Source organism: Ascaphus truei, chromosome 6 (assembly GCF_040206685.1).
Source record: "Ascaphus truei isolate aAscTru1 chromosome 6, aAscTru1.hap1, whole genome shotgun sequence".
NCBI lineage: Eukaryota > Metazoa > Chordata > Amphibia > Anura > Ascaphidae > Ascaphus > Ascaphus truei.
Genome location: NC_134488.1, coordinates 54,811,930 through 54,839,391, shown reverse-complemented (window position 1 = coordinate 54,839,391; position 27,462 = coordinate 54,811,930). Strand labels below are relative to the sequence as shown.

Here is a 27,462-nt window from a genome sequence, read left to right as displayed (position 1 = left end):
ATTGAAGCTCGGCTAACACGGTACTGATACCTCTACATATAAATATATATATATATATATTAAGTAGCCATTAATTATATGTTACATAGTATATATATATATATATATAAGCAAATTATGTATATATACACTATATATATATATATATATATATATATATAGTGAGAACCAGGGTAACATATTACACCAGGATTGACAATCTGGGCAATATCAGACAGAAACTCCCAGTCAAATCAACGGGAGCATGTATGTGACATAGTCCCACCAACACTATCGCAATTTAATGAATAACCCTTAATAAATTCAAGCTGTACAGGTATCATCGTTAACTGAGTGTTAGCCCACTTCTCACAATATTGAACAGGTGTAAACAAGATATGAGAAAAATCTTATTTTCTACAGATTTCAGCAAAATCCTTTTGTTTTCGAAAGTACAGGTTGAGCTCTGTTTTTCATAGAAGAGATTAACTTATACACACCAGTACATTAACCCTGTGGTTGCCAAAGAGATCTGCAATGCATTGCTTCTTAAAATGACTCACCATAAGAAAAAATAATGCCTACAATATCCGACCTCCAAAATGTGACTGCAATTCTGATGTCTTCATTTCTGGAACCCTTACTGCTTACACAGGCATTACAAAAGCACATGATGGTCAAAAAGAAGAAATGCAAAAATAGCATATGTAAGACAGGGTGCAGAAAAGGGAGTCATAAACAAAGCTCGTGCAAATAGAACAGTTAGAAAAGCAAGTAAGAATCTTACCAGCTGTCTCTGGAAACAGATCGGATGAGTCGGATGCCTGGAGCCAAGGAGGATCTCATTTTTGCAATCGAAAGTTAAAAAAAAAAGACTGTAAATATACAAGCTGAACAAATACAACGTATAATTAATCTGCTTTAAAATAGTGCTTTAAAATGCTTGGCATGAAGGCAGCCTTTAAGGATTTAAACATCAAGCGTTTTTCGCTATGTGAGCTGTAGTGAATCTACTGTACAGTATGTCTGTAGGTTTAGTACTGGTGGAAACAAAAGGTGTCTTCCTGCATTTAAACACCCCTGCACGATGATGTGCACCAGTAAAAGAGATGCTTGGCTGTAAACCAATTTTTTTTTCCAGGCTGAGGTTTGTGATTTCATTTATTCCTTGTTGCGGGGTTCGGAACTGTCCTTGCCTCTAGTGGATCACATGCCTGTGGTGAGATCCTGCTTTTAAATAGTTCACCCTCGGCGGGCACTCCTGTCCTAGCAGACAACACAAAACAAAGGAGGATCGCTAGAAACCAAGAATGGAAATTGGGAAAGCCTCATGTGACTACACTACACTGCACTGTAACTCACGTGGGGTAAAGGGGGGCGGGGACCCGGGAGAGATACCGCCCATATTAAATCCCTTCAGGGTCCGTGGGTCCGGCTTCTGGGGATACACCAGTACACCAAATCAACAAACCCATATCCACCAACTGCAATATACATGCGGACAGTAACCATCATAAGAGATGACTCAACTTTCCCTTTAGCCAATTTAACACATAATTGCTCCTCTGATGAGGACTTTTTCTCAAAGGCTGACATTTAAAAAAAAAAAAAAAAAAAACATTTTTAGAGACGGATTATCATCATCATATTACAGAGAAGTCCCTACAAACGGCAGCTAATTCGGATAGAAAGACTATTTTTAGAGAATCAAAATCCAGGAAGGATAATAGAAGTTGTAGCGATCAATAATCATCAGATCAATTTTATAACCAAATGTAGCCAATCAGCTGAAGCAATAGAGGGAATTTTAACCAAACACTGGAATATATGCACTTGTGGTCAGGGTTGCCACCACTCCAGGGTTTGACACGGAGACTACGGGTTTTGCCAACGTATCTCCGGGCTCCGGTTTTACCTAGTATCCTCCAGGTGGTGTTGGCGTTCAGCGGCGACGGCATCTCCAGGCATCCTAGGAATCATCCCGGTATCTTACCCTGCAAGTAACTCCTGTCGATATAGCCGCGTGGCGTCAAATGGCGCCGTTTTGTCACGCCAATGGGAACGCTACGTGACATCACAGCATCACGTGATGCCTGTTACCCTGACAAAGGGACGCTACGTGACGTCGCAACGCAGCATTGCCATGATAACATGATGCCTCTGCGCCATAAGGCGTCCAATTGCCATGTGATGCCACGTGGCCATATTGACGGGTTGCAGCGGGAGATGCTGGGAGTATATAGGAACGATGCGAGAGGATGCCAGGGAGACGCCGCCGCCGCCGAAGGTAGGCACGAAAGTTAAAAATGTCTCCGGGTTGGCCTTCAGTAGAAGGTTGAATCCCTGCCGGTGATCCTATTCTAGGTAAATATCTGAGTAACACTCCGTCTATCACCTATAGGAGAGCCAAATATTTTAAACACATATTGGCTCCCAGCAAATTGAGACGGGCACATGTATCTTCCGGTCTTTTGGGTGCTAAACCGTCTGGCAAATGTAGATACATCCGGTCAAGATGCATCACCTGCACTTTCATCAATACAAAAAAAGCTGTGTGTGCTGTGCACGCGCATAGTAAGTGAAACTTCTTTGACTTTTGTCACAGAAATTGTGTTTGTGATGTTTTAATTAAAAATCAAAATACAATTTCTTTGACAAAACGCAAATAAATTTGGACTTAGAATGTGCGTGCTCGGCACACATCCCCTGTATTAGCTATTTGCACTAAGCGTGAATTCCTTGTGCGTGTGACTGTGTGTGTGCGTGTGACTGTGTGTGTGTGCGTGTGTCTGTGTGTGTGTGCGTGTGACTGTGTGTGTGCGTGTGACTGTGTGTGCGTGTGACTGTGTAGTGTGCGCGTGTGACTGTGTGTGTGTGCGTGGGACTGTGTGTGTGCGTGTGTGATGTATGCGCACCCATCCTGCACCTCGCATATGCCCCTGCACCTCGCATCACCCTCCTGCACCTCGCATCACCCCCCTGCACCTCGCATCACCCCCCTGCACCTCGCATCAAACCCCATGCACCTCGCATCAACCCCCTGCACCTCACATCATCTCCCTGCACCTCACATCACCTCCCTGCACCTTACATCATCCCCCTGCACCTCACATCACCCCCCTGCACCTCACATCACCCCCCTTCACCCCCCTTCACCTCGCATCAACCCCCTGCACCTCACATCATCTCCCTGCACCTCACATCACCCCCCTGCACCTCACATCATCTCCCTGCACCGCACATCATCTCCCTGCACCTCACATCACCCCCTTGCACCTCACATCACCCCCTTCATCTCCCTGCACCTCACATCACCTCCCTGCACCTTACATCACCCCCCTGCACCTCACATCACCTCCCTGCACCTTACATCACCCCCTGCACCTCACATCACCTCCCTGCACCTCACATCACCCCCCTCACCTCACATCACCCCCCCTGCATCTCACATCACCCCCCTTCACCTCCTCACATCACCCCCCTTCACCTCCTCACATCACCCCCCTTCACCTCCTCACATCACCCCCCCTTCACCTCCTCACATCACCCCCCTTCACCTCCTCACATCACCCCTCTTCACCTCCTCACCTGCACCTCCCCTCACCCCCTGCACCTCCGATCACCCCCTGCACCTGCGAGCACGGCGGCAGAGCAGTGTGGTAGGAGGAGGGATGGGCACAGGTTGTGTTGCCCCGCAGTGCCGGGGATCAGGGCAGGGAGGATGGCACATACGGCGAGGAGGCCCATGTGAGTGTGACGCCCCCCCCCCCGGGAAGAACACCATGATGCCGGTGGGGGGGTGGGGGGGTATGGGGGGAGGAATAGAGGGGGTAATTGGGGGGAGAGGGGTGGGGGAAGGTTGAGACGCGGCCGCACCGGGCCCGCCGTATGCGTGGGAAGCGGCGCGCTCAAACCCCCCCGCTTCCCACTTTACCCGAGCAGGAGCCAGGAGTCACTGGCGCCATCGCGCATGCGCGGCACGGCAGTAGGCAGCGGGCGGGGAACGGCGGCCGTTATGAGCGGCGCTGGCGGCTATCGCCGCCGCCGCATGTCAGCGGCTGTGTGGGGGGTGTGGTGGCCATTAGGAGCGGCGCCGGCGGCTATCGCCGCCGCATCTGATTTGTGGAGCGGGTGTGATGTCAGTGTTGGGGTCGGGCTGAGCCAGAACACAGCCCGGCCTCAACTGCCAGCACTGACGTCACATCCGTTTCAATTCTGTCTCCACAATCCATTTTTGCCCCATCACGAATGAGGTGCCACTAAGGAAGTTTCACTTCAAAAAAGGAATTTATTTCCTTTTCAAATGGCAAATTAAATGCAAATTTTTGCTGAATGTCATTTTTATTTCTTCATTTGATTACTGTATGTGAGTTTATCTACTCTACTTTAAGCTATAAAATAATTTTGCACCTGATTATACCTTGGACTCAGCGATTCTCATCCTTGCTATAAAAATTTTCTTGATGTGTTTCATATTCGGAGAAGCTGCCCCCATTTTTTTTTTTTTTTTTTTTACCTTATTGGAGGTTTTTTCTCTCTTTTTCGCTTTCAAAATGTTGAGGATTTTTTCATATTTGTGAATCCTGTTTTGAACTACCTTTGCACTATTTTTGGATCTTGATTTTTGTGTATTTTATTTTATTTTATTAAGTATTTATTTCACATGACTTAATGCTTATTACACTATTAAACTTTAATCACGTAATTGTTTTATACATTAATCACTGGTTTATGTCCTTGTGTGTATGTGTATATATATAAAAAATGGAACCAGGAAAAATACATTGAGCATTAACGCTCATTTTTTTAAGTTTCTCCTGGGACATATATATTTATATCAGAACAGAATTAGGTAAGCTCACAATACCGCTATAACAGAATGTATGAAGAGCACTATATAATACAATATTCTTATGGACTATGCAGGTGGAAAATAATTATCCTTATGTTTATGGGGAAAAAAAACACAAATCCTGCACTCCTCCCAAACTGAATTATTCTACATGTTGATCCTGTCTAACAGAGGAGTCCTTTAGTTGTATCTTCTGATCAAAAAATTATTCAAGCCTGCTAATCCCGTCAAGGTAAACTCCATTTCAGGAGATACCTGCATTATATGTATATTATTTCTTATTGTCCTGTGCACTAAACTTAGGGACATATGTGAACGTGCCTAAAGGGTTAAGTGATTGAAGCATAATGCTATCTGTGATTAAGTGCAATACAAACTGGAACAAGCCAGAAGAATAGATATATAACATTTTCTATTACATATTAATAATCTTGTAAATATCCTTGTAGATCCCTAACTTTCTTAAACGTACTGTAATAATGCCAGAAATATAAATGTAGTTAACCTTTCTTATCTCTTAATTCTTGTGAACATGCATACGCTCTGCAATATAATATCATTAACCTTTCATACTTCTTTATTCAAAAGAGGGTATCTCTATTTACACACTTTGGCCAAAAATGTTTGTGGATTACCTTGGTGTGGTGGTAGGTTTAGCATGATTTGAAAAGGTTGATTATATTTGTATTGCAGTCTTTTTTTAAAACCTTTGCTCTTATGGACAAGGTTTAGTATTACTATGTATTATGTATTGTTTGCCAAACTGTGGATTCTGGGTTTAAACTTTGTTTGACTGTGACCTTCTTGTGGCTTTAGCTCCCCAACCTCAAACATGTCAACTTTCACTGATTTTCTGTGAGTCACATTGAATTGGAGTCAGTCTGTTACTGATTTTTAGCATCATTAGAAAAAATCCAGATGCCCCCAAATATCACGAATCTACATCCTTGGGTTTGAAATACAGCTCAATCCTGTTATAGCGCGATCCGCTATAATGTGGATTCGCTTAACGCGATTTGAGCGGGGACCCCGAAATTTAAAAAAATACAGCACACAGACACACAGACAGGCACACAGACACAGGCAGGCACACAGCAGCCCACCCCCCCTACCCCTGTACCTCTGGCCCGATCAGGCGAGTGACGGCCATTTAAAAAAAAAATTGCGCGACCCCGGTTATAGCGTGGTCGGATCGGGTGGCCCCTGAGGACCGCGTTATAACGGGGTTGAGCTGTAGTTACATAGTAGATGAGGTTGAAAAATAGTCGTACGTCCATCAAGTTCAATCTATGCTTAGACAACAGATACAGTACTTTACCCTATATCCGTACTTACAGTATATTGATCCAGAGGAAGGCAAACAAAAACCCTGGTGACATATCATCCAATGATATCTCATAAGGGGGAAAATAAATTCCTTCCTGACTCAAAGAATTGACAATCTGATTACTCCGTGGATCAACATCCTTACCATGTTTACTTATTTGGTATATCCCTGTATACCTTTCCTTTCTAAAAAGATGTCCAACCTTGTTTGAACAAATCTATTGCATCTGCCATCACAGTCTACATGGGTAATGAATTCCACATTTTAACTGCCCTTACTGTAAAGAACCCTTTCCTTTGTTGCTGGTGAAATCTCCTTTCCTCCAACCTTAAGGGATTACCCTGTGTCCTTTGTACTGCCCTTGGGAGGAATAGTCCTTTTGAAAGCTCCTTGTACTGACCCCGAATATATTTGTATATAGTTATCATATCCCCTCTTAGACGTCTCTTTTCTAATGTAAATAAATCTAATTAATTTGGTGGCTCTTCTCTGCACTCTCTCTAGTTCCATAATGTCTTTTCTAAGGAGTGGTGCCCAAAATTGTTCTTCATATTGAAGGTGTGGTCTTAATAATGCTTTATAAAGGGGCATCATTATGTTTACTTCCCTTCCATCCATTGCCTGTTTAATGCAAGATAAGATCTTGTTTGCCTTTGCAGATACTGCATGCCTTTTGGCACCATTGGTAAGCCTGCTGTCTACAAGCACTCCTAAATACTTCTCCATCAAGGATTCACCTAATTTATCCCCTTTTAATTTGTTTGTCGCCTGTTTATTCTTGCTTCCCAAATGCATTTATCTGTATTAAACCTCATCTGCCATTTACCTGCCCACGTTTCCAGTCTCTCCAAGTCCTTCTGGAGTGAAATGACATTCTGCTCTGATTCTACTACCTTACACAATTTAGTATCATCAGCAAAGATGAAGACTTTGCACCCTATGCCAACCTCAAAGTCATTAATAAACAAGCTAAAAAGCAGGGGTTCCAGTACCGATCCCTGAGGTACTCCACTCACGACTTTACCCAACGTGAAAATGTTCCATTTATGACAGCCCTCTCTTGTCTGTCCTTCAACCAGTTTTCAATCCAGGTGCATATATTTTTACTAAGTTCACTGTGCTTTATTTTTTACACCAACCTCTTGTGTGGAACCATATCAAAAGCCTTTGCAAAATCTATGTAGACCATATCAACTGCATTACCCTTGTCTAAATTCCCACTTTCCTCCTCAAAGAAACAAATAAGGTTAGTTTGGCATGATCTATCCTTCATAAATCCATGCCGACAATTATTAATAATTTTGTTTTCCATTAGGTATTCCTGAATATTATCCCGCATAGTATAACCTTCAAGTAGCTTAGCCACTATTGAAGTCAGGCTTACAGGTCTGTAATTCCCCGGTTGTGATCTAGCTCCCTTTTTAAATATAGGCACCACATCTGCTTTACACCAATCTTGTGGTAATGAGCATGTGGAAATGGAGCCTTGAATATTAAATGTAATGGTTTGGCTATTACTGAACTTAACTCCTTAAGAAAGCCTGGATGTATGCCATCGGGGCCACGTGCCTTATTTACTTTAATTTTATCAAGCCCCCTATGAACTTCTTCCTCAGTTAAGCAATTGTTTGTTAATATAGAGGTTAATACATAAGAAGGGGGGTCATACCAGCTCTACCTAAGTGTTCACTAATATATGGGGTGGCGGTGCATGGGAAGTAGGGATATATATTTTCAAAATGATCCAGAGGTGATCATAGAAGACATCCCGGTATTGCACTCAGTCTAATATAACTTAAATCACAATATAAGCCACAAAAACATGTAGCACTCACATCAGGTAAGGTAACACTTACCTTATACACCTCCTGCCACATATGGGCAAAGCATATTGAAGTCCTACCTACTATGCAGATCACTGCTCTACTTTTTTAACTTTTTTATAGAAGAGTTTAAATAAAATTTTATTGTTTTTTCATTTCATGTACTACCTTTCTCCCTGATGTGAGTGCTACATGTTTTTGTGGCTTATATTGTGATTTAAGTTATATTAGGCTGAGTAATATAGAGGTTATAATATAATAATAATAGCATGTTCTTGTATAGCGCTGCTAGTTATACGCAGCGCTTTACAGAGACATTTTGCAGGCACAGGTCGCTGCCCCGTGGAGCTTACAATCTATGTTTTTGATGCCTGAGATAAAGTGACAAGGTCACAAAGAGCCGACACCGGGAATTGAACCAGGCTCCCCTGCAACAATCTCAGTGTCAATCAGTGTCTTTACTCACTGAGCCACTCCTTCTCCCTAGGTTGTGGATTCCTCCCGCGGCACTACTATTGAAATGTTTTCTTCCTTGGATATATTTATTTAATACCTCTGCTTTTTCCTTATCTCCAGTGCCCAACTCACACTGAAAGTGTCCTATATTTTCTTTTATAATTATTTTTGTTATTAAGGTTCTTAAAGAACTTTTTAGGGTTGATCTTACTCGGAAGATCAATCAGGTCATTTTTCAGCTGGAACTTCCCTCATTAAAATTCCCACCACAATCCAAGTGTCCCACCTGAAATCTGTGGTGAGGAATCGCTTTGCAAAGAACCCTCCCACTCCAAATCTGGTAACCGTTAAAGGTCAAATCGAATATAAGGTACAACAGATACTTGATTCTCGTATCTCCAGGGGATCAATTCAGTATCTAGTGGACTGGAAGGGGTATCGTCCTGAGGAGAGGAGTTGGGTGAAAACTAAGGATCTTCATGCTCCAGCCCATGTCAAGGTGTTCCACCATCGTCAGCCAGAATAAACAGGACATGGTCGCCCCGGAGTTCGACCCTCAAGGGGGGGATACTATTAGCGATCTGTCTGAACATTCAGGATGAATGATGACAGGAAGTGATAGTCGCGGAAGACCAGGCAATTGCACCTTTAAACCGGGTTCATTGAGCAAAACCAAGGAGTAAAACAAATGGTAATTTATTCCATTGAAACAGACGTACACACAGTGGATTACAATTATACAGAGGGAAAAATACTTACTGAGGGATCTGGGCTTTAAAACTAATCTTTCCTAACTCAGATAGTCCTTAAAACAAAGCCTTTGTTTGACAGGAATGTACCCGCAAAAGTCCTGGAACTCAACTCGGCATGCGTTAATAGACGCCACAGCTGTATCTGCTCCGGAGATGCAAAAATCCCTTGACCGGGAGATAGTGCCAAACATCCTGATACTCTTTTCGGCTTGTAGTTCCAGCCGCAACCGCTACGTTTAGCTGGTGTACCATATTACAATTTTTTTTAAAGGATGTGATGTCATCAAAAGGGAGGGAAGCCAGCCAATTAGGAAAGCTATGATTCCCTCCCTTTAAGATAATGTAACCAAAATCAATGGCTGCCATCACATGTTACTTCAACTTGTTTATTGGTAGGTAGTAGGTATTTTAATGTTTATTGTGAGTACAGGGGGTGGGTGAATGGGAGAACTTGGCCCAGGGTGGGTGGTTAGGCCTACCTAGTGGTAGCGGGAGAGGTTAATTATTTTATTACCATAGCGGTTACCACAGCTATGGTAATGAAGGGGTTAACTCTTCCCACAACCTTCCTGGGAGGCCTAACCACCCAACCTGGGCCAAGTACCCCCTTCACGCACCCCCTCTACCCCCAATAAACCAGCTACTGTGCCTTAACCCCTTCATTACCTTAGCGGCTACGCGCTAAGGTAATGAAGCGGCTTTAATGTGATTTTTAATAATTAGTGTACAGGAGCAGGGGTCTCCTGAGCTGAACCGCATTAAATTTCAGCCTCAGGAACCCCCTGCCTCCTGAGTTAAAGGCCACGTTATGGGGTGCCGGTATCCTCGCAATGTTTACATCTTCTACGTCATGTGACCGGGAGATTTAAAATGCACAGGCTATACCAGCACCCCATACTCAGGGTGCCTGTAACTCAGGAAGCAGGGGGTCCCCAAGGAAATGAATGCGGTTCAGCTCAGGAGACCCCCTGCTCCTGTACACTAATATTAAAATTCACATTAAAGCAGCTTAATTACCTTAGCGGCTAGCCACTACGGTAATGAAGTTTTAATTTGGTTAATTATTTATAATTATTAGTGTACAGTAGCAGGGGGTTTCCTGACCGGAGCTGCATTAATTTCAGCCTCAGGGACCCCCTTCTTCCCGAGATACGGTACTCCATACCTGTATCTCCTGCAGTATTTAAATCCACCGGTCATGTGGGCCGGGACATGGATTTTAAAATGGCGGGGTTACCGGCACCACATAACAGGGCCTGTAACTCTGAAAGCAGGGGGTCCCCGAGGCTGAAATCACTGCAGTTCAGGTCAGGAGACCCCCCTGCTCCAGTACACCATTATTAAAATGAATATTTAAACTGCACGGTGGCCTGTAAGAGCTGTGCATGGAGATGCAACTCTCTCCGTGCAGCTCTTCCAGACTGCAGTTTAAACAAAAACTTTCAGTGTGACAATTAAAAAAAAAAAAGTAGCATGATCTTGCATTTTTGACAACACTTTAAAAAAAATGGTGTTTTTTTCTTGGAGAATACCGATTGAAAACACGTTTTATAGTGCGGTTAAATAACGGAAAGTCGCTCACCAATGCACTGATTTTATAGAAGTTTAGTGAATAGGCCCCTACAACCCTACCTCTTCCTTTTTATTTGAGAATTTGAATGAATTGCACATGGACACGGCAGTATCTGTGGAAATTATACATGTATCCAGCAGTGTTTGTGAAATCTAGGACCTTGTATTATCTGACAAGGTTTACGAGAATTATGTATTTTACCCACACACTGAAGCTGTACTCCATAATATGGCTGTTCTCTCATGTCCTGCCCAGGACACATTTGCTGCTATTACCTAAACCCATAACTTTAGTAATAAAGAGACAAGACAATTTGAATTATTGTGATGAAGGCATTTATTATTAAAAATATAAAAATAACAATAACCATCCCTTGCCTCCCTGCTGTACAGGATAATAAAAAAAACCATAACATATAATCAAACAACCACCACTTAAACCCGCTGTGGCAACCTAATTATTATTATTATTTTTGAATCAATAAGTAACCTTAAAAAAAATATACTGGATAAAGGCCTCCCCAATGATTTTTCAGGTATTGGGGTTGCAAGCCTCTCTTCTCCACGTTGCTCCAACACATTTTCTGATTTCATCATCCCATCTTGCTTTCGGTCATCATCTTGGTCTTTTCATATGCCTTGGAATCCAGTCAAGTAACATCTTTGTCCAACAATGACATTTCTTCTTGCGATATGTCCAGCCCACTGCCACCACGTTTTTTTACCATTGTGATATCACTGAATTTTGTTTGTTTTCGGACCCATTCAGTCTTTTTCCCGCTCTTCAAGTAATACCCTTTCCAGTTGTCTGAAGCTTCTGAATTATCTTCATCTTTAGGACTTTATATTCATACAGTACGTGAGCACAGGCAGAATACATTGGTTGAAATCTTTCCTCTTGAGGCACAGTGGAAGATTCCCTTGAAAGACTGTCCTTTTTCTTCCAGAAGGCCTCCACATCATTTCATTCTCCTATTGATTTAATTCCAAAGGTTTCCATCCATTGCTATTTGCCAGCCCAGGTAGACAGTGTTTGACTTCTTCTATTCCATTTATTTCAATCTGTGCAGAGATGAAACGTCTCCCAGCTACAAAAGTGATGCAAATACTGGATTTGATTGATCAAACAAAAAACTATTTATGTTTACTTACATTGTAAGCTCCCACAATTTAGATGATAAATTCTTTGGAGACAGGAACTGCTTTCACCCAATGAGAGATTCTTCTTTGCTAACTTTCCAAATTAGTTATAGATCTCCAAATAACACTTACATTGTCTAATTTTCAGATAGATTTATTATATATATATATAATTATACAGTATTATAATATTGTTAAACATCATGTGTTGTATGACTTCAACAGACAAACTGTTCAACTAAAGACATTCTAATCGTTTTGTCCTGAGACAGCATATGTGAGCCAATGGTTAATTCATTCTAGACGATGGCAGTCAAAATGTTGTCACATTAAAAGTACAGTCCCATGCAGCCAGCCAAAAAACAACCCTTTGCAATCAATCTAATTGCCTCCCTTAAATGAATCTAACCCTGCTAATAGCAAAGATTTGTCTGTTGTTTCTCTGGAAATTAATTACAAATTGCATTTCTTGGGGGCCTCTGAATGGGGGAGTGTTTGTCAATTAAGTTTGTTCTTTACCCATAGCCCACTGTGGCCTAGATTCACTAAACGCTAATATGGAAATAAATATGCATTATTAGCAGTGAGTTATTTTACCAATGTATTATCGCATAAATAAATGCATATTGAATTTATTGGAAGAACATAAAAATTAGCATAAAAAATTGTTAATGATGGCAAGTTACTTATTTTGATGCTACTTACTAAACTTTTGTCTATATATTTAATGTAAATTATATACATAGATTACCTAAACCAACCTTCATTAGGTGCAAATATTTTACCTAAACATTTAACAACTTTTTTATATATATTTATACTATAGTACCCAAGTGGCCAGATAGTCATGACAACCTATGGCTAGCTGGAAATTAAGGTCTATTCATTAGTTAATATTTATCTACCACTATACTAACTAAGCCCCTTACCCTGCTTACAAGTGGCTAGTAAGGAATTGCTTGACAAGGGGTGTGAAGCCAAGTTCTGGAAAAAATATACTGCAGCACCTGGAAAGGAAATACAATTTCAAATTATTCAATACATTCCATTCTTACATGTCTGTGAACTCACCCAACAGTCAACAATCGCCATATTTCCACAGTTACAACTGAAGTTTGATGCAGAATATGGGTCACCAAGTTGGAGACGTGAAAGACAGCTACCACACTCGGAAATAATAATAATAATTTATCTGTAAAGCACCCACATATTCCGCAGGACGATACAACGAGGGTACAGAGATTTGATAATTGCAAAAACAAAGTTAAATACAAACACAAATAAGGACAAACAAGCCCAAATAGATAATGCATTGAATAATTTAGGGAATGGAACATTATTCCAGTTCCAGAATTCTTGCTCCCTCACTTTGTGTAGCACAGGAGCTACAGTTAGGTCCGGAAATAATTGGACACGACACAATTTTCATAATTTGGGCTCTGTACGCCACCACAATGGATTTGAAATGAAACAACCGACATGCAATAGAAGTGCAGACTTTCAGCTTTAATTCAAGGGGTTACATAGTTACATAGTAGATGAGGTTGAAAAAAGACGTAGGTCCATCAAGTTCAACCTATGCTAAATTTAGACAACAGATACTTGATCCCATATCTATACTTGCTTATTGATCCAGAGGAAGGCAAACAAAAAACCCCATTAAGGGGACAAATGAATTCCTTCCTGACTCCAAGAATTGGCAATCGGATTAATCCCTGGATCAACATCCTTCCCATGTATACTTATTTGGTATATCCCTGTATACCTTTCCCATCTAAAAAGATGTCCAACCTTTTTTTGAACATATCTATTGTATCTGCCATCACAGTCTCCATGGGTAATGAATTCCACATTTTAACTGCCCGTACTGTAAAGAACCCTTTCCTTTGTTGCTGGTGAAATTTCCTTTCCGCCAACCTTAAGGGATGGCCCGAGTCCTTTGTACTGCCCGTGGGATGAATAGTTCTTTTGAAAGCTCCATGTATTGTCCCCGAATATATTTGTATATAGTTATCATATCCCCTCTTAGACGCCTCTTTTCTAATGTAAATAAATCTAATTTAGCTAGCCTCTCCTCATAAATTAGATTGTCCACCCCCTTTATTAATTTGGTGGCTCTTCTCTGCACTCTCTCTAGTTCCATAATGTCTTTTCTTAGGATTGGTGAACAAAAATATCGTATGAAACGTTTAGGAATTGCAACCTTTTTCATACACAGTCCCCTTATTTCAGGGGCTCAAATGTAATTGGACAAATTAACACAAACATAAATAAAATGTTCATTTTTAATACTTTGTTGAGAATCCTTTGCAGGCAATGACTGCTTGAAGTCTGGAACTGCTTGAAGTCTGGAACTCATGGACATCACCAATCGCTGGGTTTCGTCCTTTGTGATGTTTTGCCAGGCCTTTACTGCAACTGTCTTCAGTTGTTGTTTGTTCGTGGGTCTTTCTGCCTTAAGTTTTGTCTTCAGCAAGTGAAATGCATGCTCGATCGGGTTGAGATCTGGTGATTGACTCGGCCATTGCAGAATATTCCACTTCTTTGCCTTAAAAAACTCCTGGGTTGCTTTCGCAATATGTTTTGGGTCATTGTCCATCTGTAAAGTGAAGTGCCGTCCAATCAACTTTGCTGAATTGGGCTGAATCTGAGCAGTGTAGTGTATCTCTATACACTTCAGAATTCATCAAGCTGCTTTTGTCTTCAGTCACATCATCAATAAACACTAGTGACCCAGTGCCATGTGTTTTACAGATGATGTGGTATGCTTCGGATCATGAGCCCTTCCAAGCCTTCTCTATACTTTTTTCCCCCATCATTCTGGTACAGGTTGATCATAGTTTCTTCTGTCCAAAGAATGCTGGTTTTTTTTTTAGATATTATTTGGCAAAGTCTAATCTGGGCTTTCTATTCTTGAGGCTTATGAATAGTTTGTGGTGAACCCTCTGTATTTGCTCCCGTGAAGTCTTCTCTTTATGGTAGACTTGGATAATGATATGCCTACCTACCTCCTGGAGTGTTCTTCACTTGGCTGGATGTTGTGAAGGGGTTTTTCTTTACCATGGAAAGGATCCTACGATCATGCACCACTGTTGTCTTCCATGGACGTCCAGGCCTTTTTGTGTTGTAGAGCTCACCAGAGCGTTCTTTTTTTTTCTCAGAATGTACCAAACTGTTGATTTGACCACTCCTAATGTTCCTGCTATCTCTGATGGATTTTCTTTTTTGTTTGCAGCCTAAGGATGCCCTGTTTCACTTGCATTGAGAGCTCTTTTGAGCGCATGTTGTGGGTTCACAGCAACAGCTTCCAAATGCGAATGCCACACCTGGAATCAACTCCAGACCTTTTACCTGCTTAATTGATGATGAAATAACGAAGGAATAGCCCACACCTGTCCATGAAACAGCATTTGAGTCAATTGTCCAATTACTTTTGGTTCCTTGAAAAAGAGGGGGCTACATATTAAAGAGATGTAATTCCTAAACCCTTTCTCTAATTTGGATGTGAATACCCTCAAATTAAAGCTGATAGACTGCACTTTAAGCCCATATCATTATTTAACTGTAACTTGAATTTATTTTGGTACACAGCCAAAATAACAAAACGTGTATCAGTGTCCAATTATTTCCGAACCTAACAGTATGTGTGTGCAATTTGCAGCTCAAATCATATTGGGGATGCCAGCTAACTTGTAAACATTATGTTTATGATGGCTGTAGTCTCACTGGGGAATTAATATACTCCCAGAATAATTTTAAGGCTTGCAGAAATAATGGAAGTATCGCGTAAATGTTGGTTACTAAACGTCACCGACTACAACCACTGAAAAAGACAAAGAGATCAAGTAAGCACACCAGTTTACAAGTCCTGGAATGGAACAGCTCATATGAATATCATTTCCTCTAGCGTCCGTTAGAATTAACGCTGTACTACAGCTGGATGCAAGTAAACCAAACTTGACATCATTGGCTTTAGTGAATACGGCATTACGTTAAATAGCCTAACAGAGATTAGTGTATCTGGCTCTTGGTAATCATTTTTATTCATGACTTTTGCCCTGCTTATCTAGTTTAAATACTTCTTCAGAAGTGCCATGGTTGCAATGCATAAAAGTCAAACATTTGTTTAGTTTAACCCGGTCACTAAAGAAAAAGTCTTATAGCCATTTCCTTAGCAATTCATTGTCAGACTCTCCTGTATTGAGTTATAAACGCCACTGAAAACACCAATTCGCATTATGAAACAGTCTCTAAACACAAAATAAAATGTTGAAATGTTGTTTAATTCCCTAAACTAGCTACACTTACATTTGGAAAGCATAGTCTTTGCTTCCTCTCGTCAGTGCCCACACCTTTCAACCTCACGTGACAGGTATATTTTTGTCACTGTCCACAAAATATTTAATGACATGCTTAAGACTTGTGCAGGACATTTAATGATAAATGTGAATAAGATTGAGGCATTCCAATTCTGAAATTCACTCATCTTAGAAAGATGAAAAATGATGTAGATTCACATTCACTTAACAGTATTCTGCCAAAAAGACATTGGCACTGGAACATTACTGATTTTAATGAATAGTCTTCTAGTGGCAGAAGCAGTCTAATGGCAGAAGACTGCCAAGCACCCACCATTCGTTTTTTTTTCTTTTAGCTTGATTAAAAACATATTTGTGTTTTGACACTCCTTGGTAGGGCTGTTACATAAATTGTCTTTCACCAAGTCTGGTAATTAGGAAACATTTTATATCGATTTCAGTTTTAAAAAAACAAACAAAATATTTGGATGGTCTTTTTTCAAACCAAATGTACTACAGTAGGTTATCACTAATGTAATCGATATCTGCGTATTTAAATCACTCTGAGATCAAACAATGAGATTCTAAAGAGATTTAAAGCGGAGCTGAAATAATTCTCAATAGGCTGTTTCAATACGTTGGCAGTGTTTTTAAGACGTGAGTGGAGCAAGCCAGGTCTGTACCTCCATCTATTTGCTGTATCTCTATACGCACGAGATGGCCATTCTGCTTATTTTAGCATGTTTCTGAGATTTCTGTATTAAGCATAAATTCATTGTGTTGACATTTAAAAAATATATTCAACCTTATATCTTTTTACATAGTGCCATGTACAACATATTAACAAAAAAGTTACTTTAATTGGAAGTCAAAAATAAAATAAAAAACAAGAAAAGATCCAGAAAAAACACTAATTTATTAAAAAAAAAAAAAAAACTTTAATAAACATTTTTAATTAAAAAAATATATTAAAAAATGTTGTTTGCACATAATACAATCAAATTAAAGCTAACATCTTGAAAACATGCAAATCATTCATGAGCAATACAATGTCAAACATTTAAAATGTAAACATGTATGTAAAAAATAGACTCCTTCAACTCTTTTTTTTTTCCCCCAGTCAAACAAACATACGGCATAGTGAAATTATCCAGTGGTTTATTATTTGAGAAATATTGGTGTAGAGAGACTTTTCAGGGTCTTAATTGCTGTCTTCGAGATCTGGTCATTATAATTCTTGAATTGCTACACTATTATTTTGTTTTTTATATCACTGAATATATGGTAAGTTTATATATCCAAGTCATCCTGCTTTCTATAATTTAGCACTTGGGCCTAAATTTAAGAAAAAGCTCAACATATTTTACATTGGGAAATTAAGATTTTATGAATGGAATTACATTGCTGTTTTTATTATATGCAAGTAGGATTTAACAGGGTTAATATAACGGCATCCTTGGCTTGAATGTCGCTTTTTAGGTGGTTTCATGTTACATAAAATACAAGCAATTCATTACTAATCACTCCATCTAATTGATGCACCTAAGGCACAGTGAGATGAGGTGATTTCCCCAGAGTGCCAGTAAACTGCAATGCACGGACATAAGGGGGGAAAACCCTATGCGGAACTGCTCCTTGAACTCTGAGTGCAGGAGGGGTCGCAATACCAGAGAGTCATGGCCACTCCAGCAGTTCGGTCCCCTGACCGCGGTGGCCATTTTCCAGGAAACAGAACGGGAACTATGGGGCACATTGAGCCCAGTGCTCCATGGGAATTAAACAAACCTCTTTGGCCATGACATAGTCACATCATGGGGCCCCCTAGAGTGCGAGTCACAGTCACTACGTCATTGTGTCCTGGGGCACCCAAAGGGTTAATAAGTTGGAAGCACTGGGTCTCCAGAGGTGAACCGCGTTAATTTCAGCTCCATATGTGCTGCTTAGAGCATTCGTGGCTGGGTTAATAATATGGAGGCTTACATTTTAAATGGCGCAGGAGCACACCAACACATTGTGATCAAAAAGCAAAACAATCAAGTATTTCAGATTGTTTTTTTACTAAAAATAAGTAGGGAAGATTGCTACATTTAATTGCACTAAGAGGGTTATTCAGTAAACAGCAATGGTGCCAATTGAACCCAATGGAGTTGGTGCGATAATGCCTCGATTGTCACCATCAGAGTTTAATTAAACACGCTCTTAATCTTCTACATTGCATACCAATTTAAAAGCACTAAACACAGAATTACATCACAATGCCTAAAAGCAGGGGAAAAATAAATACAAATTTGCCCCCAAAAAGTAGAACATAATTTTTGTTTCCCCTGAGATCATAATAAACATTAGTCACTCATTGAGTACAGTAGGGCCACACTCACACGGCGGGTTCCGTTTTAGGCCGCCGCCGGAAAGGGAAAAATCGCCGAAAAGCGGAACATAACATTTGCAATATCTACCGGCGATTTTTCGTCTTCCCTACCCCTCCTGCGCATGTGCGACCTTGGCTGCCCCCCTTCTGCGCATGCGCAGACATGGCGGCCCCCTTCTCGGTACTGCCATATTGGTGGTTCGCCGAGAAGCGAAACGCAGAAAAGCGGGGCCCTACTGTATAGTTAACAGTACTGTAGGTTGAACACAAGGGGGGAAAAAATCCCCATCCTTCATTACAACGGTAAATATTTATATCAAAACTTCTTCATTTCAATACTTTTGCCATAGTAGTCATACTTTCTCCCATTCTTAAAGCAACAATCCCAAAACAACTGAAATGAAGTCCTTCTTCTTCTGTTCCACTAAGTTACAGGGTGTGTTCAGCGCAAAACGTGATCTCTCCTAGAAAAAATGAGCAGGTTTTTTTATGACATAGCTACTACAACATGGGGTCATTGGAGTGGTAGACCCCATAACGTAGTAGCTTTATCCAAAGGGCACCCAAATGATTAAATACATTTCTATACCAGTGCTTTTCAATCTGTGTTCTGTGGAACCTTGAAGTTCCGGTGAGAGGTTACATGGGGTTCCCAGAAACATAATGATTCACACCCAATCATATTATATTGCCATATATCAGTCTGACTGCAAGTAGAAAGTGGATGACATTGCTGCTATCCGTTAGCGACCATGATTGTACGGTTGTTTTCTCGGCCAGCTATTTAAAAAAAAAAAGTTTAACATTTTGCTTTATAATTTACTCTTTAACATTAGTTGTATATAATATAGAAAGTAGTTAGCACTTCCAAAGCAATAGTATTTGTATGTACATGTGGGTGGGCTGGGGTTTACAGTACATATTTAAAGGGTTCCAAAAATGTTACAGGTTGAAAGCCACTGTTCGATACTGTTGAATCTGTACAAATGGAAATATAAAATAAAATAGAGATACAGTATGCTTATTTTCACTTCAAATGCAAGAAATTAATTATCGCTGATTTGCCTTAATTATCACAATGGATGACTGAAGTACATTGAGGTTAATTGCTGATGTCTTTGACTTCTACTTTTTCTGGAATAACACATACCGGTCTACCTTTCTTGTTCATTTTGTTTTAGAAGGCAGGTCCAAGGAAATAACGTATCCTAAGAATGTTAAAAATTGCATCACAACTCAAACTGCTGAGAATTATATACAGTATATATGGATATAACCATAATTTGAGTTGCACCAAGGCTATGGAGCAAAAAATGATATTTAGCCCCAGCACCCAATTCTTCAGTGACCGTTGCCAGAGTCTATCCCACTTGCCCGTTTCCCTTTATAAGTATGGAGCAAAAAATCAGTAACAAATTTGGTCAAAATTCCATCAAAAACTGTATGGAGAACGTAGACTTCTTGGGGATGTGCACTCAAGTTTACGTTGTCCATTACAGACAGTCTGAAAGTTGTGTAAATACAGAACAGGTACTGTACAGGATTAGGTAAAGACATTCATATTTATGGTGGCAAAGTACAAAGCATACTAGAACTGTTCAGCGCTGCAGGAAGCAGTATTACATTTCTGGGTTGCCAGCAACTAAAGGGGTTAAATGACACTGCATTCACATTATGAAAACGCACAACTTTTCTCTTTATCTAATGAATTGTGAGATTTAAATGGTCTGCTTATTAGATCAGCCTTTGCAAATAAACATTTAGAAAACATTAAAATTAATAGGCGTTTATTACACAAGACTGCACAAGGCTGTTTTATTTACTCTACACAATGAATGCATCATCATTTATTTGGGTGTAATTTGTGAACATATCTCTGGGCTCACTTCCTGATTAAGTCCACAAGATGTTTATTATTTGTAACACCAGCAAGAACACCTTTTTATAAAATTGAATGAACAATTTTTGGTTTTCCTTTGAGCGAACACACACACACACACACACAAAGATATATATACTTCCTTCCATATTTATACAGTATTTAGTCTCATTCATAAACTGTAAATGCTGTTCATCTTGTAGTTTCATGTTTAAGAATTCTTAAATGATCGCGTATTTGCGGATGTGATGTTGCAGGCTGAGAACCTGGAGATAATATTTCCATCCCACATGTCACGTGAAGAGATGACGGATTGCAAAGCTCGGGTATATGCTGGAAAACATTTTTTGTTTTGTTACCGACATCTAATTTTATTGAAATAATCCAGTAAAACTACTACAAAACATTGTGCTGTATAAATAAAAAGAGTCCACAAACTTCCTGGTGCCCAGAGGGCCTCTTGTAGTTACTGTGCATGTACCCTTTTTAGCTACTTTTCAAGTACCGGTATACAGTATGTTGCATTTTTGTACCATATTTGCTTGCATTTCATGCTACACCAAATACAGTACATGCAACCAATGCTTTGGCACTGGCGAAAAATGTTATATGCATAGACTTATATCATCGGAGTAAACAAAATACCATCAATACTGCTAGTTTACACATCTTCAGACATGACAGGGTTGACAGAACAAGCAAGATCCTGATGATTAAAGAACATCAAACTTGATGTAGGAATATGTTGATGAAGTAGGCAAAACAATAACAAAAATTTGAGTTTATGGCAGGTAATTGTGGAATTTGTTTCTAAATGGATGTTTAAACTAAGAAATAAAGTGCTGTACCTTTTGGGTTTTTGTAGAACACACAATTGTTAGCGCAGGTATCAGGATGTGCGTCCCAGAAATCCGACCCACAGCAACACAATGGAGGTAATTCAATGTTGTGCAGTATTATCTTGTCCTTCATCTGGGCCCTTAAAGCCTCTACATACCTGAAACAGAATAAGAAGTTCAAGCAGCAGTCTCCTATTCTCACCATAAAATAAACAAATAAATAAATAAATAGAAGCCTTCCTTTCTTTTTACCATTTTAAAGTTGCTTTCTTAAGATAGTGGTAACTGACAGTTTGCCTTCCAGGGAAATTAAAATGGCGGCTGCCATTCACACACATTAATAAACAACAGAGTTTGTCATAGTAACAGTTGATGCCATTGAAATAATACACCGGCAAAAACGCAGAAAAAATAAAAAGACTTAAAAAAAAATATATAGGATGAAAAAGATAACTACAACACAAACTATCGATTTATGTTAGGACAATTAAAGTAAAACAAAGTGTCAAATTCTGTTGTGAAAAACAGATTTGTGTTTGAATGGCCTACTGTATATGGTTTTAGTCCAAGCTTTCTCTTAGCATTAACTGTTAAAACTACATTTTCAGTTGTTTGTGTGTGGGGAAAAAACTGTACATTTCTGAATAAATGTTTACATTTAGCCTTGATCCTTGACCTGATTTTGTACCATAAAAATGTGCTCTGCCAAGCAATTTTTGAGACCTTAAATAAAGTTGTTTTGAACACAATAAAAAGTTTTATAGAAATTTAAAGGTTAAACTATGAGTGAATTTCATTTTGCCTCGGTACAAGTAATACAAAAGTGCATGATTACATAAAATGCATGTTTGAGCCTTAGAATATTTGCAGATATTTTCTATTACTGTATATTATATTATTTTATTTAAGAAGTACATTTATGACAAGGGGTGATTGAATTTAGCAGACTGCAAACATTGGGGATTAAGTGTTGGTGTTATTTTGCAATTCCCATTCTGGTAAATATTAGGGGAGATTAATGAAGTTGCCAAATTTTCCTTTAAGGGAAAAAAAAAAAAAAAAAACTTAAACAAAAAGAAACTATCTTGCTGTGGGTGACAATACTGTACATGCAAAGATAGTAGAAACATCACTAAAAGTGCCATGCAAGGAATTGACTTTGGCAAGTATACAGGTTCTTTCTGGTGGATGAGTAACAACTTTAAGTGACTGGAGTAGCTAGAGGCAAGTCAGTCAAGTATAATCCGAACAAATTCTTCCTACAGTACATTTATTTTGATATGTAAATAACAGATTTCAGGGTTACTACACATGTACATGGTGTAAACGTGACCTTGGCTAATTGAAAAGTGTTGATTGAGTTTAGCGGACTGCAGACATTGGGGATGAAGTGTTGGTGTCATTTTGCAATGCCATTCTGGTAAAGATTAGTGGGTAGAATTAAGGTACAGGATGACACGGAGTGACCACTGAAAACAGGTCACAATAAAATCACTGAATCACATATTATATAAAAATGAACATAGTTTTGTTAATTAATGCATATCGTAGATGATAAACTAAGCCTGCTGTGAGAACAGTAACATTATTTACCGAATATATTCTTTGCTTTTCTGCGTTCGCTCTATATTCTCTTTCCCGTGTTCACCTTCCTGGATATGAATTGACATCTCCGGCTCTCTCTCACATGAATATAGTTTTTCCTGACGTGTTACTTCACGCAATCTCTGCTCTTCCATTTGGCGTTGGGATTCCTTTTCGCCCTTAATTCTGTAAGCATACAAGCCAAAGGGAACATTCTGTAGCATAAGCTAAACCTACATACAGTATACTGTAAGAGTAAATATCGCCTCTATCTGTCCAGATAGTAGAGCAAAATGAAACTTGAATATCACGGATACATAATTTTGTTTCTTTTTACAAACCTGAAACTACAACAAAGTGTATGATTTGGAAAAAAAAAAGGTTACATCTGTGTGTGTATGTATGTATATATATATATATATATATATATAGCAACTGTAAATATTACTGTATGTTCATTTGCATGTCTTAGACAGGTCTGCAACCCTGTCTTTCCCCATTGTCACCCAGCATACAGCGCTTCCACTGCAGCAAGGGATTCTGGGAAATGACATGCAAATGAGCACTCAGTGCCACCTTTTGTCTCAAGCTCGTATTACACAAGCCAATCCTCAAGCCAATGCATGCTGTTTTAAACACAGCTTTTAAACAGAGGCTGGGATGAGATGCAAAGCCATTAGACCTACTCACATACATGTTTCAACCTTGATGGGTATCATCATTTGCATCTCATCCCAGCCTCTGTTTAAAAGCTGTGTTTAAAACAGCATGCATTGGCTTGAGGATTGGCTTGTGTAATACGAGCTTGAGACAAAAGGTGGCACTGAGTGCTCATTTGCATGTCATTTCCCAGAATCCCTTGCTGCAGTGGAAGCGCTGTATGCTGGGTGACAATGGGGAAAGACAGGGTTGCAGACCTGTCTAAGACATGCAAATGAACATACAGTAATATTTACAGTTGCTTTATGCTTTACTGTGGAGGGTTTTTGTCACTTTTTTTTACCCACCATAACCTTAATGACAGTGGTGATTACCTAGTCTAGTCTCAAACCTGCTTTGCCATTAAGACCAGCCTCACACTGATGATACCCATCAAGGTTGAAACATGTATGTGAGTTTACTGCCTGTTTACTTCTATTGTCCTGTAAGTAGGGTTTCACTTTTACCTCTCTGGACCTTGGTGCTATTCCCTGGACCCTCCGGATACCCAGCATTTTATGTTGTCATAAAATAGCTTTGTGTTAAGTCTATAGCCTTGCTTGTGTTGTTTTGTTTGTGTGTCATGTTTGTTGTGTGTTGTTAGTCTTGAATGCCTTTTGTCAACATTGATTGGCATACTGCACCATAATTTCTTTTGTTGTCTTTTTTCCACATATTGCACTGCTGTATGGTGAGAGCCGTCTGTCCACCCCTTCACTGCCTGTTCACCTAAGGACACTTTTGGGAGTTTTCACTGAATGGTTTGAATTTCTATTTGATTGACATTTATTTAATGGACTTTCTAGGCGCCGGTAATTCTTTTTTTCTATGTTCTGCTGTCTGACTGTACTGTCAGTATTTGCCAGGCTGCCTGTTTTTCACTGGTATTTATTTAAGTACACATTTTTATTATTTTTTAGCGCTGTTTTACACCGTCTTTTTTCGTTAATAATTATAATATACTATATCACACATGAATTGAACCCAGGACCTCTTCATATGTTGGTTAGGAGTTCTACCTCTACACCACAGAAGCTGTGTGACGTCATAGACATCTAGAAGTAGACTTAAGATTTAACATTGACATGTACCCTGTGGCAATGTGTTGTAGAGGATAAATATATTTATAGGTTATGTGTATAGGTAAGAGGCAAGGCATTGGTATCAGAAGGTCCCGAGTTCAATCCCTGCATGTGTTTTGTACAAAATGTATTAATGTTTAATTGTGTGTATAGAGTCAATAAAGCATTGAATTGAATGTTTGAAAAAAAAAAAAAAACCATGGCACGCGACGGGCAGAGAGATGAGCAGAGCAGAGAGATATGAGCACGTGGACAGCAGGAAGAGGAGAGCACTGGTAAGGCGGCAAAATGGAGGAGAATGAAATCTGTAATGAGGAGGCTCGAGAGCTGATGCCGGTGAAATTTTAACGCGACCCCGGTTGTAACGCGGTCTTGGGGTTGTGGACCCCAAGGACCGCGTTATAACGGGGTTTAGCTGTATTATTAAAACCAATTTATTGTTATTATAAAATTAAAATAGCAGGGACCATATATAGACAAAATTTAACCCACGTCGACTCTTCTGTCTTTGACTCCGTACTCAAACCACCCTTGGCTGCCTGTTCTTCCTCCATCTCACCTCAGGACTTTTCTGACTATTTCAAAGAAAAGGTGGAATCCATACGTCAGGATATCCCCTCTGTTTCCTCTTCCCATCCTACACCTCTTCCTATCTCTCCCCCTACCTTCCTTGTCTCTTTTTCCGCTGTCACAGAGGATGCATCATTGCCGATATCCTCTTTTCCCTCTACCACCAGCCCTCTTGACCCCATTACCGCCTATCTCCTAAAACCTCTTACTCCTACTATAATCCCTACGCTCACACATTTTTAACTCCTCCTCTCTACTCTGGTACCTTTCCCTCCTCCTACAAACATGTAAGCCATATTACTCAAAAACAGCAAGCTTGACCCTACCTGTCTTTCTAACTATCGTCCCGTCTCCCTCCTGCCTCTAAACTCCTTGAACGTCTTGTATTCTCTCGCTTGCTCCATTTTGTGAACACCTATTCTCTCCTAGACATTCTACAATCTGGCTTCAGCACTGCTCACTCCACTTAAACAGCCCTCACTAAAATAACTAATGACCTCCATGCATGCGAAAGACAGAGGTCATTACACTCTGTACATTACTGGACCTCTCTGCAGCATTTGATATTGTGGACCACCCTCTTCTCCTTCACATTCTCCATTGTCTTGGTATTCGCAACAAAGCTCTATCCTGGATCATCTTTTACCTCTCCCATCATACTTTCAGTTTCTCTTTTGCCAACACCTCCTCTATCAATGTCTCTGTGGGGTACCCAATGGCTGTTCTGGCACCTCTCCTCTATTCTCTTTACATACTCTCTAGGTGACCTAGTCACAGCTCCTGGATTCAAATATCACCTCTTTGCTGACGACACACAAATTTACTTTTCAACCCCTGACCTTACACCTGCTGTACAGACCAAAGTTTCTGAATGTCTCTCTGCTATATCATCCTGGATGGCCCTCTGCCGACTTAAAGTTAACATGTCAAAAACAGAGCTACTCATATTTCATCCCAAATCTGGCCCTACTACCTCCTTCCACATTACTCCTGGAAGTTTGGCGGAGATCCCAGCTGCTCTGCACGCTACAAGCAGCTACCTTCCAGCTACAATACACCGGGACCAGTGCAGCTATAAACAGGACTTTCCATCCACAGCCGTAGGGGCGCGAGTGGTGTCTGTTGCTCTTTGCAGAGAACACTGTACCTTCTGACCAATCTTTCACTGTGAGATTGTATCTCTAAATGTGCAAATACCTGCTTCACTTGTGAGTGTGCCTATCTCGAGTCTTTAATTTTTGTATCCATGACATTTTATCCAGATTTACACAAAGTGATACACACTTTTTCTCTCTGTTTTATAGATACCATCTGGATGTGGACCCTGTCTAAAGCTGAGGAACGATCACTGCAATCAAGATTCTTTTTCACCTTTTACCATTATTTGGGACTTTCCAGTACACAAGGACATTTCAGGACACTGCACACTTGGTTTGATTCCCATTCATGTTTTGCACTTTTCACTTTATTTAAGGTTGTATTATACTCAATTGTTATTAACATTTATAATTGTTACTATGTACATACTCATTTTGCACATTATACATGTTAACAGTTCACCTTATTTATTGCTCATATAATACGCGCATTTTTTAAAAATATATATTAATAGAGCCAAACTGATAAGACTTTTTGGAGAACGGGTGCACACATTTCCCCCCCCCCCCCTTATTATTTTTTTTGCACTCTATTATGGATTTATGCGATTGTTGACGCACAGAGAGGGATTTCCCTTTACATATTTGGATATTATTATTTTTTCCATTAGATGTGCAGTTTTTGGGGACCCAAAATAATATGCTCTGGTTCTTAGTAAGTATGTTAAATATGTAAGCACAAAATTAAACTACAAAAAAAATAACATAGGTATTCTTATTCATGTATAAGTTGACATTTAAGTGGATAAGTCATAACTAGATGTTGACCTAGTTTGACGTCACGTTGAGTAGCCTAACGGCGTTAATGTAATCTGGGCCTAAAACTGTTAACCATAAGATGCTTTAGACCATATTTCCAAATGGCCCATAGTAATTCCCTTGAATGAGCTATAGGTTGTCTTACTGAGTATCACTGCTTAGTGTACATGGGTCTATATTTTGTCAATAATTATTGACCGTTTCTTCGATAGTCATAAGGATGGCGCTCACAAAATTGTAGTCTTTTCAAAGCAGGTGTTTCATTTTTATTTCTTTCAAGGAAACATGCAGGTAATACAATGTTTCTAGTCACTCGGCCCTTCGCC

The 27,462-nt window shown here is 39.8% G+C and overlaps 2 protein-coding genes across 5 annotated transcripts in view; both read right to left on the bottom strand.

The window, feature by feature from the left end:
* SLC37A2 (solute carrier family 37 member 2) overlaps positions 1-1,322 on the bottom strand; it is a 65,312-nt gene extending 63,990 nt beyond the window's left edge. For 2 of the 4 annotated variants that reach the window (XM_075604315.1, XM_075604314.1), the window contains exon 1: positions 767-1,322. In XM_075604315.1, coding sequence (XP_075460430.1) covers positions 767-825 — 59 coding nt within the window. In that variant the 5' untranslated portion in view covers positions 826-1,322. The remainder of the gene's footprint in view (positions 1-766) is intronic. The other 2 variants (XM_075604313.1, XM_075604312.1) reach the window with 2 other exon arrangements.
* A 15,838-nt stretch (positions 1,323-17,160) lies between these two features.
* The window catches only part of CCDC15 (coiled-coil domain containing 15), a 44,508-nt gene continuing 34,206 nt past the window's right edge, over positions 17,161-27,462 (bottom strand). Inside the window, exons 7-9 of the mRNA XM_075606605.1 lie at positions 22,879-23,055; positions 21,295-21,443; positions 17,161-20,779 (exon numbers count right to left, since the gene is read on the bottom strand). Of these exons, the coding sequence (XP_075462720.1) occupies positions 20,658-20,779; positions 21,295-21,443; positions 22,879-23,055 (448 nt within the window). The 3' untranslated portion in view covers positions 17,161-20,657. The remainder of the gene's footprint in view (positions 20,780-21,294; positions 21,444-22,878; positions 23,056-27,462) is intronic.